General features: G+C 35.1%; 2 protein-coding genes across 4 annotated transcripts; both read left to right on the top strand.

Annotated features, from left to right (window-relative positions):
* Positions 1-149: 149 nt before the first annotated feature.
* On the top strand, positions 150-13272 carry Mthfs (methenyltetrahydrofolate synthetase). Of its 3 annotated transcripts, none has more exons than XM_067090514.1 (4): positions 150-290; positions 10353-10607; positions 10782-10970; positions 13031-13272. In XM_067090514.1, exons 2-4 carry the CDS (start codon positions 10369-10371, stop codon positions 13191-13193), a joined length of 591 nt encoding a protein of 196 aa, XP_066946615.1. In that variant the 5' UTR covers positions 150-290; positions 10353-10368; the 3' UTR covers positions 13194-13272. The 3 variants fall into 3 exon arrangements, with proteins under 3 accessions (XP_066946615.1, XP_066946614.1, XP_066946613.1); XM_067090513.1 differs by lacking the exon at positions 150-290 and adding an exon at positions 7576-7727; XM_067090512.1 differs by lacking the exon at positions 150-290 and adding an exon at positions 7602-7652.
* Positions 5418-6553, top strand: LOC136830905 (zinc finger protein 862-like). The gene is given in 4 exon segments (XM_067090877.1): positions 5418-5823; positions 5825-5856; positions 5858-6130; positions 6352-6553. Coding segments are annotated over 4 exon segments (909 nt in total). The 5' UTR covers positions 5418-5421.
* Positions 13273-13771: the final 499 nt, after the last annotated feature.

The following is a 13771-nucleotide window of genomic DNA, read 5'->3' as shown; positions in this document are numbered from 1 at the left end:
TTACAGCTGCCTATCTCCTTTCCAAATAGACTCATATTGTTCAGGGTGAATTATTTCAGCTTTTTGTACAGTTCAGACAATAGATAAAATAGATACACGAATACAGTTATCAAAAGTATTTCGTCAGGCGCAAAATCTCTGCAAAAGAGATGAAATCGACCCAGTGCTTGCATTCCGTCACGGTCAAAAGGATAAATCGATACTAGAAACTAAGTGGGTGGGGCTTGCGAAACTCCTCAAGCATCTAAATATTAAATCAAAGCAGCATTTGACTGCATTGTCCTTGAAAGGTAAGTGCGACTCTCGTCTAGCTCGGCCTTAAGAACCTCCCCTGAACTGAAACTCTCCAGAAAAGGGCTATAGAACTATATGAATCTCTCTCTCTCTCTCTCTCTCTCTCTCTCTCTATCTCTATCTCTATATATATATATATATATATATATATATATATATATATATATATATATATATATATATATATATATATATGTAAATAAAAATAGGAAGATGGGACAATATATAGCTAATATGAATGTTGACAAAATGAAAACAATTTATTTATTCAGGTATCAGGAAATCATTACAATGGATGATGGCAACACAAGTAAACAAGATAGCAGCAGAAATGAGTGTCAATGGATACTGTTGAGCCAATTCACCTATAGATAAGTTAAGTGTTGCTCAAAGCAAATAAAAAAAAAACTATTAGTGTAATATACGAGACATAAAAAAGCTGAAAGAATGACAAACAAAATAATCCATTGAAGGGTCAAAGGATTAGAGTAGGTGAAAAGTGTCTGATTTGAGTTTTCTGCACAGTAGTTCATTCTTGATTCAACCAGTAAAGAACAATTGCAACATTGATATTTTTCTTTATTCAATAATGCCACCCCTTAGAAAAAACAGAATATATATATATATATATATATATATATATATATATATATATATATATGTATTGGCTGAAGTTGTTCACTAAGCCACGAACTGATTATTTTTGCGCGGCATTGCTTCATAAGATGGTTATTTTTAGTCACGAGACTACATACATACATATGTACACACATACATACATGTATTACATACATATATACGTACGTACATACGTGCATTATCAGCGAGTTGGAATGTATGAGAAATTTACACTGGTCGATGAATCATCCTCCTCTCTCTCTCTCTCTCTCTCTCTCTCTCTCTCTCTCTCTCTCTCTCTCTCTCTCTCTCTCTCTCTCTCACTTGCTTCATCTTGGATGTTGCCGAACGGGTCTATCACTTTCAAATGAAAATGAGGGGGTTTTTAAGAATAAAAAAAAAAAACGAAGGAATACATGAATCTTTTGAAGAATTTAAGCAGCATTTACATTCCTTTCTTCTCTCGGGGTATAACTCACCCATGCCCGGCTATTGGCGATAGGGGTATGATGAAGCTTATAGCAACCCTATAGCCTGAATGAATATATAACAAAGCGAGAAGGTAACTTGTCCTGGGCAACTTTCATAATGCGGGATCGTTAAAGTAATTTAATTTCATTCACATAAAACCGAATGTCCTTAAGTCGAACCCAGATTCTACAATCAATCAGAACATCGTGAATCATGAATGAGCGAGCTGAGAATCAATACTCGTTGTGAAATGGTACGCAAAATGTCATAACCCAGAAACAAACGCACTCACTCGAGCACGGAATAACCAGTATGAGAAACAACACACAAAATTATCGCTTGCGAAATGTCTTCGTCGAACGAGGGGTTAGGCTCTTGAAATCAGAGTTCGTTCTCACTCGTAAGACCCTGGAAGTCAAGACGGCAATACCTTTCAAGTTATAAAAAATTTCATCAAGTATTTTACCTCTAAAGTTAACAGCAACTTAACTAGACACCTGAAAATGAATTAGTAATTACTTAAATGCGTTAATCTTGTAACTGCTTACCCTGTTTCTACTATGCAACAATTGCCACGATTTGCAAGATAAAACTATGGTGATTTTAGACTTCCATTTTAAATCAAAACTCCTAATGAATGGCAATGACACAAGGAATAGGGTGAAATAATTGTAAAAGAAGTATCTACGTATTAACTGTAAATGAACACAAAACATCATGAATCACTAACATTGACAATAGTAGTGGCATTGCAATGATTTTCCATGTGTCTGTCTCAATTCTCTATAATAACGAATTATTTTGCAGTTCATTTTCTGCGAAGCAGACAATACGAAACATCGCAGGCATCATGCCTTAGGAATGAAGCCAGAAAGGTATGCTAATAATTCTGTGAAATACATTCATTTTATACACATTTTTATGTGTTCATTTCACTATTTCATCCTTCAATATACATTCCAATTATAATGCCTCACATGATTTTTCGTACCCTTTTGTTTCAACTTTTCAAAAGTACTTCTGCTTGCCTAGCCTGAGAGAGAGAGAGAGAGAGAGAGAGAGAGAGAGAGAGAGAGAGAGAGAGAGAGAGAATCTTAACGTGATTTAGAGAAATTCTTTCGTTTCATGAAAACAGAGGCTGCATTATGACAGCGAGTTTATGAGATTCACTTATTTCTGTCAATTTATTATAATTTTTATTTTCGAATTACTGAACCAAGGAGTGATATTTTCTTAATACGATACATATGTATATATGTAAATGTAAAGATGTTTTGTTTCTCCTTTCCACGCGGCTTCTCAGCAACTAATTACACAATATGACTCGATAATGGCTTACGGTAATTAGTAGCATAAAGACTTATTATTAATCATTTGAATAACAACGCTCTGCTAAGTTACGCAAATGCGGGCAGATTACAATAGATTCTGGCGGCCAGAATAAAAGTTGTTATGTGACTCATGTTATCTTTTATGTATTAGATGTAAACTTTTTTATGCTCTGCATTTGATAACGTTACCACAGTCGCGGGCGGGATAGATAGAACAATATTTGTTTCATCGAAATGGAAGTTTCTTCATTCCTCTTGTGGCAATTTTCTATCATAAGTCGCAAATTATGAATCCTTTTTAGACAGTACAAAATGAAGTTGTAAATAAGAACGTAATCTAGTGATAGCTCTTGGTTCCTCGATGCTCTCTCTACAGCTCCAAACCTTGGACACTTCTCGAGAAGGTGCAGAGCGTTGGTACTGTACTTACTGAAAATTCATCCTTATTTGCTATAACCAGCCTTAACAGCACTTACTTTTTACTGCGTATGCTTCTGACTCTCATCATTGTCGTTACAAATCATGTAACTTCCTTTGTTGTTTCTTTACCCTCTTCCTCTTCTTTTTTTTAAATATTCATCACCGGACACACACACTCTAATACACGTTCGGTTGTTTCTTCGTTTTCCTTTCATAATCAACAGTGCATGTCTTATTTATTTTTCATTTAAAGTTACATTTGAGTTCCAGTGTATTTAGCCAGATATTTTCGTTATTACTTGTATACAATGCCTAATTCATCTAGTTCTTTCTACCTCTCTCACTGAACCTCATTCATCCTTTTACATTCTATATTCTTTTCAGTTTCCTTGACAATCCCATCTCTTATTTTTTTTATTGAACTTTGAACCTTTCTTTCCGAACCGTTTTCCAGTTTATCGCCATTATCATTGAACAGATGATACACTGTGTGGGGTGACTTCCTTTCCATTAATTTCTTGGTTCCTGGTTCCTAAGCGCTCCTCCACAAACACAGTTGCGGGCACACTACACTGTTCGTGTTAGGTGCTGAACTATTTAACTTCGAAAAGTTTTACTTTATTGCTTTTCTTTTTCATATTCTTAATCCATTATTTCAATTGACACTGAATTCTCATGTTTATTATTTTAATAATCAACGCCAGGGTACCGGAGCGCTTCTTCTTCTTCTTATATAAGATACAGATCTTGAGGATCTTCTCTTGCAAGGGTACCGTTTTGTACTTTTCTTGTGACCTGTGGCAAGGAACGTAACACTGTAGTTACCAGTTAGTCACCATAATATTACAGTCAGATCACAGTGTTTGTAAATTTTAAAAAGACAAATCAACGTTAATTTCACACTGAAATGCCTTGGAATTGTGTAGTAATACATGAATATGGAACTTCTAAAAAAATAATAGTACTTGTTATAACATAAAAATAACATTTATCAATATACTTTTCATCTGAAGAGGGAAATGTATTAGGATAGTATATATTTTTCTGAGTTGATAAACCAAATAAATTTCTTCCTAAACGTATTTGAATACGAATTTCTTTCATTTAAATCCTCCAAAAAGCAAAACACCTTATTATCTGTCAGTAGCACGTACACAAGTCGACCTGCAAGTCACTTTGAAGTTTGACTCTCTGGAAAGAAGCCAGCCTTTTCCTTCATACGGACAGAACCTGGAAATTTCTCTTCCTTAGATCCTGAAACAGGTATTTTCTTGATATTGTTCTAAATAAGACATTTCTAAATGTAAACAGTTATATTATGTAAGATGTTGGTTGATGTTGTAATCAAATAAGTCCTTCATAACTGCTAGTCTTTTCTTGTGCATAAATTGTACAAATTACTATATTGCTGAAGATGTATTGTGAGCATTGCAGTAATAAAAATGATGATAGGTATTTTGTCATCAATATTACTTGCTCCACAAGTTAGTGTCGAGTCTTTTAACGTTAAATATTTATAGTGTTGAAATACATCTCATTTGCTTTATATACAAATAGTTCCTTGATTTTCTAACGAAATTTTCATCATTACATCATTCTTGCAAACATTTGTAATAATGAAATTCCTGCATGAAGGTAATTATAGGTTGTCATGCCTCCTAGAGGAAAATAAGAGATGAATGGCTCTCTAATCAAGACTTCAGACCTTGCTTATCTAGGGTTGAGGCGAACCAACTAAAGCTAAATGCACTACTTGTCAAAAGGAGTTCAATACAGCCTTAACCACAATAAAAAAGCATAAGGTAATGTTTTTGCTGTCTCAGAAATAAGCTAGTCAGGGAAAGCGGGCTGAATGGGTAAAGAAAACTGGTTGAATGAGTAAAGAAAACGATGCAAACGGTATTCAGAAATGAAAGAATTTAACTGGTGATGTTAAAAAGAAAAATATGTTTTCTTCAGGGTTTAGTTACCAGAGTAGACTTTCCCTTCTCACTGATACTACGGAAAGGGTATCATCATTATCCTGATTATCAAAGGACTTTTTGTATTCTTTGAATATGTAGAATCGAGTAAGGAAGTTAAATGTTCTTACTTTATCTACCATATTTCTGTGTTTCATTGTATTTATAGACCAGCAAAATGCATTGATAATGAAAGAGGCGCTTGGGCATCAGATGGAGGAGGAAAACGAAAAGAGCATCATGGAAGAAGTGTAGCCCTGGCTGCAATGGTATAGATTATATGTTTCATTAGTGAGCATAATTTACCATTTAGCCTTGTCGACCACATGGTAAATCTTTGTAAATCTATGTTCCCTGATTCTGCTATTGCTCAAGCAATGAGCATGAAAAGAACTAAATGCACTGATTTGACAAAAGCCCTTGGCACTTGTATATCAAATGAGCTGGTCTCCAAACTCAGGATAAACAAATTTTCAGTTATTATTGATGAAACTACAGATGTCAGCTCAACTAAATGTTTAATAATTTTGGTAAAATTTTTTGACCAAGAAGCAAAGTTGATGAAAACAGGATTACTTCAGCTAATTGATGTCTATGATGAAAATAATGAAATGGTGGGATCAACTGGAGAAAATTTGTATAATTTGATTGTAAATACATTGAATGCATATAACATACCACTAGATAATTTAGTTGGATTTGCTGCAGATGGGGCAGCAAATATCATGAGGTAATAATTCCATCAGCAGCAGGTTGAGAGGTATTTCCAGGTTTAACTGTTTTCAAATGCATTTGCCATAGTATTCATTTATGCGCATCTGAATCTGTTAAGCATTTACCTAGACATTGTGAGGATCTCATTAGAAATATCTTTACGCACTTTGCCCACAGTGCTAAGAGAAAATATGAGCTGAAACTTGCCCAGACTTTCCTAGACCTTAAGCCGCATAAGATCTTGCACGCATGTACCAATAGATGGCTGTCATTGCATGCAGCAGTTGAGCGTGTACTTGAACAATGGGATGCTCTGAAATTGTATTTTCTAGAATTGAAGACCAAGAAAAGATTAAAATCCGTTGAGTCCATCGTTCGAAGCCTCAAAGACCCCTCAATATTTCTATATTTGAATTTTTGAATTTCATTCTTCCTACTTTCACAAGACTTAATCTTATGTTTCAGCAAGAGGCCCCAACTATCCATCTTCTTCATGATAATATCACCCAATTGTATAAGAACTTGATCCGATACTTTTGCAGGAGGGATCTTGTAGACAAAGCTAATATCGTGTCTTTTGATCCAAGTTTATGTACAAATCACATGCCTCTTAATCAGGTATATCTAGGATCTAAAGTTCATGGTCTCCTGCAGTTGGAGGAGTATAACAGGGGATCAGGGAAATGGTCAATGATGTACGCACCAGGTGTCGAGAATTTCTTATTAGGATGTGTCAGCAGCTGAAGAAAAGATTTGATCTCGACAATAAGTTTTTTCTATATGGCATCCTTTTTAGACACAAAAAGGTGCTACAAACAAGACTAGGAGTTGTTGCCTACTTTACATGACTTTTTTCTATGTCTGTGCCTCGTATATATGGGGGGCAATTTACAAGATCTTGACAATGAGTGGCGCAATCTGGATTCTACCTTTATTCAGAAGAAATTAAGTCTTGTAGCATAACAGATTTTTTACGTAAAGTTGGGTGGTATAAAAGATAATGAAGGTATATTGATGTTTAACAACCTTTCACAATTTGCTTTAAATGTCTTATCTTTACCTACTACTAATACTGCTGCAGAGAGATTGTTTTCAAAACTTAATTTAATTAAGACAGATAACCGGAACAAACTATTGATACCAGCACTTCAAGCATTAACTGTTGTTTCTGAGAAGGTGAGAGAAGAAGGCTGCTGCTATAATTTCAAACCAACTCAACCAATGATAGAATGTCTTGGAAATTTTAGTAGACTTGGTCCGTTTTATGTAGCCTGCAGTATATATTTTTGGTTGTTGTAAAATTGTTGGTTAATTATTTTGTATTATTTACTGATGTTTATGTATAAAATATAATGAGAGACATATCCTGCCGTTTGTATGTTTCCCACTCAGCAAACTAAAAAAATGTGTGAATTTCTTGTGTACAATGTAGAACAAATGGATTACTTCTTACGATTGAGTTAAAGGCTGATATTAGTTGTCTGAAATCCATTTTAGAAAGCAAATGCATATATGTAGTAAACCATGAATAACTAAACAGAGGAAAAGCTTTTACTAAAGCTAAGTCAAAAACAAGTAATGGCTGACATACCAAATTATGATATTCCTCCCTCTTTATTTACGTCACCATTTTCCCCTACGATTGTTATACAGAGAAGAGAGAAAACGTCCTTTTACTTCACCGTTCAATCCCAATCATTGTTATGCAGAGAAACAAAGAAAACGTTACCACCCACAGTCTGTTACGCCTGTGTAGTTGTCTGTAAGCGACTGGAATACACTTAGTGTGTCCTATGCGGCAACGCTGTTCTCTTGTTATCTTGATTACTTCGAAGGTCGACCGGTATAAGCATCCCTCAACCTGTGTTGTTACCATGCTGTTGCAGCTATTTTAAAACTACTGACAGCCATTCTTTTGGCAAGTATTTTGCTTCGTCGACAGATTTAGGCAGAATTTAATATGAGTCACATGAAACTTATTCGTCAGTAGCCTTTATAGCCGAAACTGACTGGCTGTCAACGACAGGACCACCATAGCTTAGATATTGTATAGCGTAGGGTCCATTTGATTACAATTTACGTTGATTTAGTGTTCTGTGATTTAATTTTTACCATAGGCCGTGCCTTTGTTTAACTGAGGATAACGTAACAAATTCATGAAAGTCTGTGTAAAGAACTGAAAATAGCCTAGCTTAGCGTAGCCAATCCTATGGGGCAACTTTAGCATTATGTCCAGACATTCGTGATTGCTGTAGGCTATCCTGTGTAGCTTAAGTGTACTTTATGAATAACAAATTCCTTTGTTGGTTAACACATGACATTTTTTTTTCCTGCTATTATGCTTGTGTTTTTACCATTGTTGGGGCAATTGCCTTACCAGTTGGTGTTTGTGTTTCAGTCATATTCATCCACGTAAAAAAAAAATTGGGGGACCCTATTGGGGAATCTGGTTTTATTGGCTGGAAAAAGTAAAAATGAGTTAATAGCCTAGTGCTGTCAGCATCAGCCACATGAAATACAGTATGCTTACAACAAGAGACGCAGTGGCAAAAACGAACACTTCGTTATCTTAAGTGTCTGGAAAAATTTCAGAAATGAATAAAGAACAAATAGGAACAAGGATGAAGGGGGGAATAGAAAAAAAAAGGTATACATTATATTATAAGGCAGCCTACACCTGCTATTTTCCTACCCTAACCTAATAATTACACAGGAAACAGTGGCCTAACTTTGCCCCCCTTCCCCTATAGAACCAGTAACCTTGGCCAAAAATGGTGGCACTGATATTTTCAGGGATACATCCTAATATAAATGAAACTAGTCTCCTGTGTCCATTTACCCACTTTGTACTTGAAACTTCAGAACTCTTTCAGGTTTTAAGTTTTTTGAGATACCCATCACACACAAAGCACCCTGTGCTAAACCCTTTGATTATAAGCTATTGTGATTGCAGGTGCATAAAAAAAACTCTTCACTACCAGAAACTACAAAATTTGCTAAAACTTTCAAGTGCAAGCTTAATTATTATTCTTGATTACCAAAATAATGCCAACAGGTAAATGCGATCTTTGACCTCCTCCTTGAAAGCTGACAAAACTTACAATAAATATATGACTCCCCTGACCTTGATCTTTGTCACTGCATCAGTAGAAGCCCATTTTCTTGACGTCCTGGTTTTGAGAAAACCAGTGTATTAGAGGAGCCACTTTGACATCTCCAGATAGGTTAAAAACATCTCTCTTCATTATGCCTTGTGATAAGTTAATTTGTATTGCAGTAACTCAAAAGGCCCTTAGCTAGAATGACACTAACCTGGTGCCTGGGGATCAGTCTCGGTTAAAGTCCTAGGGTTAGGTTTAGGGTAGTTTATTTAGCCTTGACTGATTTTTGCCAAAGCTGCTGGTATAGCCTAAACTGTCATTCTCTTGTTTTTGTTCATGTAGGTCAGTATAAAACTTGAAATCCTAAACTGAGCTATAATAAGACAGAGTTTTTTAGTGGCTTAAATTTCATTTTTAGAATTTAATAATCTTTTGAAGCCAAAAGTACTTCTAGTAAATATTTATATAAATACAGCATTAAGTTTGTTATTACTTTTAACAGCTAGCCAATGGTTATTTTTGTTTTTTGTTGCATTTTCAGTACAGTATTGTATTAGAAAGATACTTTTGTGCCATGAAGCTCTTGTTTTTCTTAAGGTATTCAAGTATTTCTCCAAATAAATGATAAAATGGATGAAGGAGGATGTCTGTAGGACCTAGCCTTCTGACCATTGTCAGTGAGCTTTTGGCAGTTAAGGAAACCCCCACAGTAGGAAAGTAATCCACTTTCTTCCTGTTGCGTATACCAGGCACATGGGAGCTGAATTATATTCTTGTCAAAAATTTACTGTTTTCTGAGGTCTTGCCTGGGGTCTCCTTATCAAGTGTATGTGATAAATGCAATGTCACCCCACACACACACACACACATTTTGGTATCTATTGTTTTATTATCAAATGTTACTGGCATTTTGCTATCACTGGCAAAGGTACAAGATTCTTTTGTAGGTGGACCTTGTTTATTCAAAGATACAAGGTTTTTATGTTTGTGATGCTTTTTAATCAAGTACTCAATTCTGGTGTAGGAGGTCCTCTTTATCCAGATTACTACATACAGTATACTTAGTGTTTTAGTTAACTAGACCACCAAATCACACTTCCTGAGTCTCATTAATTGGCCTAAAAAATTTGCAGATAAGTGAAGGAAGACAAAGGTAAAGAAGTTTGATAGCTAGTTGGGAAGAGACCAAGGGCAAACTGTTGAGAAGTTAAAAGTAGAAAAACAAGTAGCTTGGAGTGATGGGATGTTGCAAAGTACTTTTTATTACTTCTTACAGCACACACACACACACACACAGTACTAATCAGTGTCATAATTGAAGTATTTTTTGTAAAGCCTGTGGCCTGTGTCGATATAAATAAGTGATAAGGGTTTAGTACTAAATTTATTTTGTTAAACTAAGAATTATTCTTTATCTTTACAGATATTGCTTTTTTTTTCAGATGTGATAACAAGAAGATGACTTCTATAGTGGCAGCTAAAGCAGCTCTGCGGAAGGAAGTGAAGAGTATTATAAACTTGCTGAGTATTGAAGAAAAATGTAGACAATCAAAGATAGTTCAAGAAAAGTTATTTGAAAATGCCGTTTATAAGCAAAGCAAAAGAATATCTTTGTTTTTGAACATGGATGATGAAATAGTGACAGAACCCATTCTGATGAATGCCTTGGAATCAGGAAAAGCATGTTATATACCAAGGTAAGTTACACAGCACCCAGAAAGGTTTCTGTAATTTACTGTATATTTTTGCCTTCCAAAGACTTTGTCTTTTCATTTATTTATTGTGAAAAAAGATAATAAATGCCTTTTTTTTTTGCTGATTAAGATCATGTATTTACAGATGTTAATGATAATCCATTTAAAATCTTTCAGATATGAAAGCAAGAGTAACCACATGGACATGGTTCGACTGAAGAGCTGGAACGAGTATCTCTCTCTTCCTGTTACCAAATGGAATATTAAACAGCCCAGCCTAAGTCAAGAATGTGAGGAGGCATTGTCTTCTGGAGGCCTTGACCTTATCTTAGTGCCAGGATTGGCATTTACTAGTCAGGGTCATAGGTAAATTGAAGCTTTGTGTTTTGTATTTGCATATTATGACACATGTTAATTTTCCATTTTATTTGAACTCTTCCATACAGTATACCCCATATTTCATATTAACCAGTGAAATGTTTGAAACGTTATAAATCTTGATTGGCATTCAGACAGCTTATGGTAGGTTAACAGATAAATTCAGATTTGGAAATGGAGGTCAATCTACTTGGCACACAGTACCAAAGTTGAAAATGAGAGAATCAAATTGAACTTTATGAAATCCAAATTCATTTCTTCTGCTTACTGTATAACTCTTCTGTGCAACTGTCATGATTGCATTCCTTTTGGCAGCACAAAAGTGGTTGCTAATTTTGATTTATCCTTTTACTGTACTAACTGTAAAGTTGCTGGTGCATTTTCTACATGGTCTTGAGTGATTTTACATTTTGGTGATCTTGCGTTTTTCAAAGTTAGCAAGCTTTGGAGGTACAGTACTGGTATTCTTCTTTCATATATAAACTACAGTAGATTGTTTTATACTCATAGTGTGAGCTAATGTATATGTTTAGCATTATTCTTTTGTTTTGTCTTCTCATTTATTCTTCGTTGTGGCGTTCTTTGTGTGAATAAATAGGACATTTAAGGGCATCTTTTTATTTCTACCTGAGTAGCAGTTGAGTGTTATGGTGAAGTTTGGCCCTTGTTCTGCTTATCATGTACTGTTTCCTCTTTTTTCCATATTAGCAGTCCAACTACCTAATCTGTTTCCATCTCTAATTTTTTCTCTTCAATTATCAATGAAAGAGCCTCTCATTGATACTTGACCTGGTAGCAGCAGGAGTGACTGTGTTCCACTTTTCACTCTCTTTTACTTTGTGCAACTTGTGAGTGGAGCCCTGTTTTTCGCATGCCATTGGGCAGTGACTTTTCCAATTGGCCTCATCTTTTTTCTCTATCTGAGATCTCTATATTGACTTAGTTAATACTCCATGATAGTCATTCTTTACACTTTGGTGTTACCTTGCCCTCTTTGGGACCTTGTCCATTTCCGTCAATCTTGCCGCCTCTTTTGTATTGTATGATCCATGAGTTTTTGCCAACCCCTTGCCTCTCAGATTATTTGTGACATTTGTGGAAGCTCAGGGTGTGTGTATATAAGTATTTGCTCCTATCAGATGGAACAGCTTGCTTTGAGTAAACTCTTAAATGCCAAGCACCACTATGGTATCTGTGGTAATAAACTTTTGAAGGTTTATTTTCCTGCTCTTAGCTGCCATTGCCAACTCATTCATTTATTTTGAATGTTATTCCTCATTATCATTAGAGCAATGCATTATTTAATTTCCTACCAAAAGAATTATTTATATATGATTTCCTTGCTATATGTATTGCAGCTGTCAAAACAGTGCTTTGTTGCTATTGACTGGAATTTGCAAATATGCAGCTCTTAGACCTTTGGTATTCCACTATGGCAGAGAAAGAATGAGATAAAAGTTTATGAAAATTATTGAATTCTGTGAAGATATACTGTATTATGTATTAAATGTGTTCAAGATCAAAACAGATAAATTAGATTTTGAATGAAGTTGAACTGGTTGAGCAAGGGACTGATTATTCAGTACAGTTGACTTAATCCTTTGTGGTGAAATTGCTTAATTTTAAGGGAGCATAGGCAGTTTTTGTTGTGAAGTTGGCCCTAAGACAGTGAGGGAGTTAGAAGCATTGACAGTTCTTTATTGTGATTCAGCTACAAAAATCAGTAACATCCTACCGTGTATATTAACTAGTTTAGAACACCTTTCCACTGTGTCCTTTTCATACAGGTTAAACTATCTACGTAGTGATGATAACAGTGCAATAATGATATCTAAGAAATTCTGACAAGGGAATTTGATGGTGTGCACTTTTCTTAAAAATAATTTTCATCTCCAAATATCTTTTTGGAGCTAAGCCACTTTGCATTAATTACTTTAAAAGATCTGGGTAATTGTACACCATCCAGTCCCATTTCATAAGTGTCAGTTTTCTACTTATATTGGACCCATAATAACTGCCAATACAGTACAATTTATTCTCCATTTCAGGATGGGAAGGGGCCGTGGATATTATGATACTTACCTGGCAAAGTGTAAAGCCGCCATGCCTTCCATGCCACACACAATTGCCTTAGCTTTCAAGGAGCAGTTATTGTCGCACATTCCTACAGATGATAAAGATATGGTAATTGACGTTGTCTTAACAGCTTAGGAATGGTCTACTTTATCATTGATCTGTGATACCTTACTCTTGTTATACTGATGTTAATAATTAAATTTTGTAAACTTTTTGAGTGATTTTCCATCAGTACTGTATCCTGTACCTCCTTGTACTGATATGCTGTAGTTTGAAGCTTGCATATAGTTTGGATAGCTGTCCTGCAGAAAAATAATGTCAGTTTGGGTTATTGTGGCCAAAAAAGAAATTATTTTTATACTAAGCTGGTAGCTTCAAGGAAAAGAATATAGAACCAAATATACTGTTAAAATCTTACTAACTGATATTGTCAAAATTATGAACATTTTTATAAGAATTGCCAATAAAAATATGCAGTGTTGAGAAGGGTAAGTGTTTATGATGATCTCTGTTTGGTACAGAGAGAGCATGTATATTTATAGTTACAACTGTAAATTTATGAAGGAGTTGGAAAAGTAGGAGGAACAGAAAAAATGTGTTAAATTCTAGAAGACTGCAGTCTCTGATATGGACTCTGCTGAATAGACGAAGCAAAGTGCTAACATTTAGCACATAAGGTAACCATTAGGCATATTGTATACAGATTTTCTCCA

Source organism: Macrobrachium rosenbergii, chromosome 47, assembly GCF_040412425.1.
Source record: "Macrobrachium rosenbergii isolate ZJJX-2024 chromosome 47, ASM4041242v1, whole genome shotgun sequence".
In the NCBI taxonomy this organism is placed as follows: Eukaryota; Metazoa; Arthropoda; class Malacostraca; order Decapoda; family Palaemonidae; genus Macrobrachium; species Macrobrachium rosenbergii.
This window is presented reverse-complemented; position numbering and strand designations above follow the sequence as displayed.

What these genes read in the sequence shown, in the direction of transcription:
- Mthfs (XM_067090512.1), top strand. Translation starts at nt 7,603, where the DNA reads ATGCGGCAACGCTGTTCTCTTGTTATCTTGATTACTTCGAAGGTCGAC. An exon ending in ATTACTTCGAAGGTCGACCG is followed by an intron (nt 7,653 to 10,352) that starts GTATAAGCATCC and finishes TTTTTTTTTCAG; the next exon opens with ATGTGATAACAAGAAGATGA. An exon ending in AAAGCATGTTATATACCAAG is followed by an intron (nt 10,608 to 10,781) that starts GTAAGTTACACA and finishes AAAATCTTTCAG; the next exon opens with ATATGAAAGCAAGAGTAACC.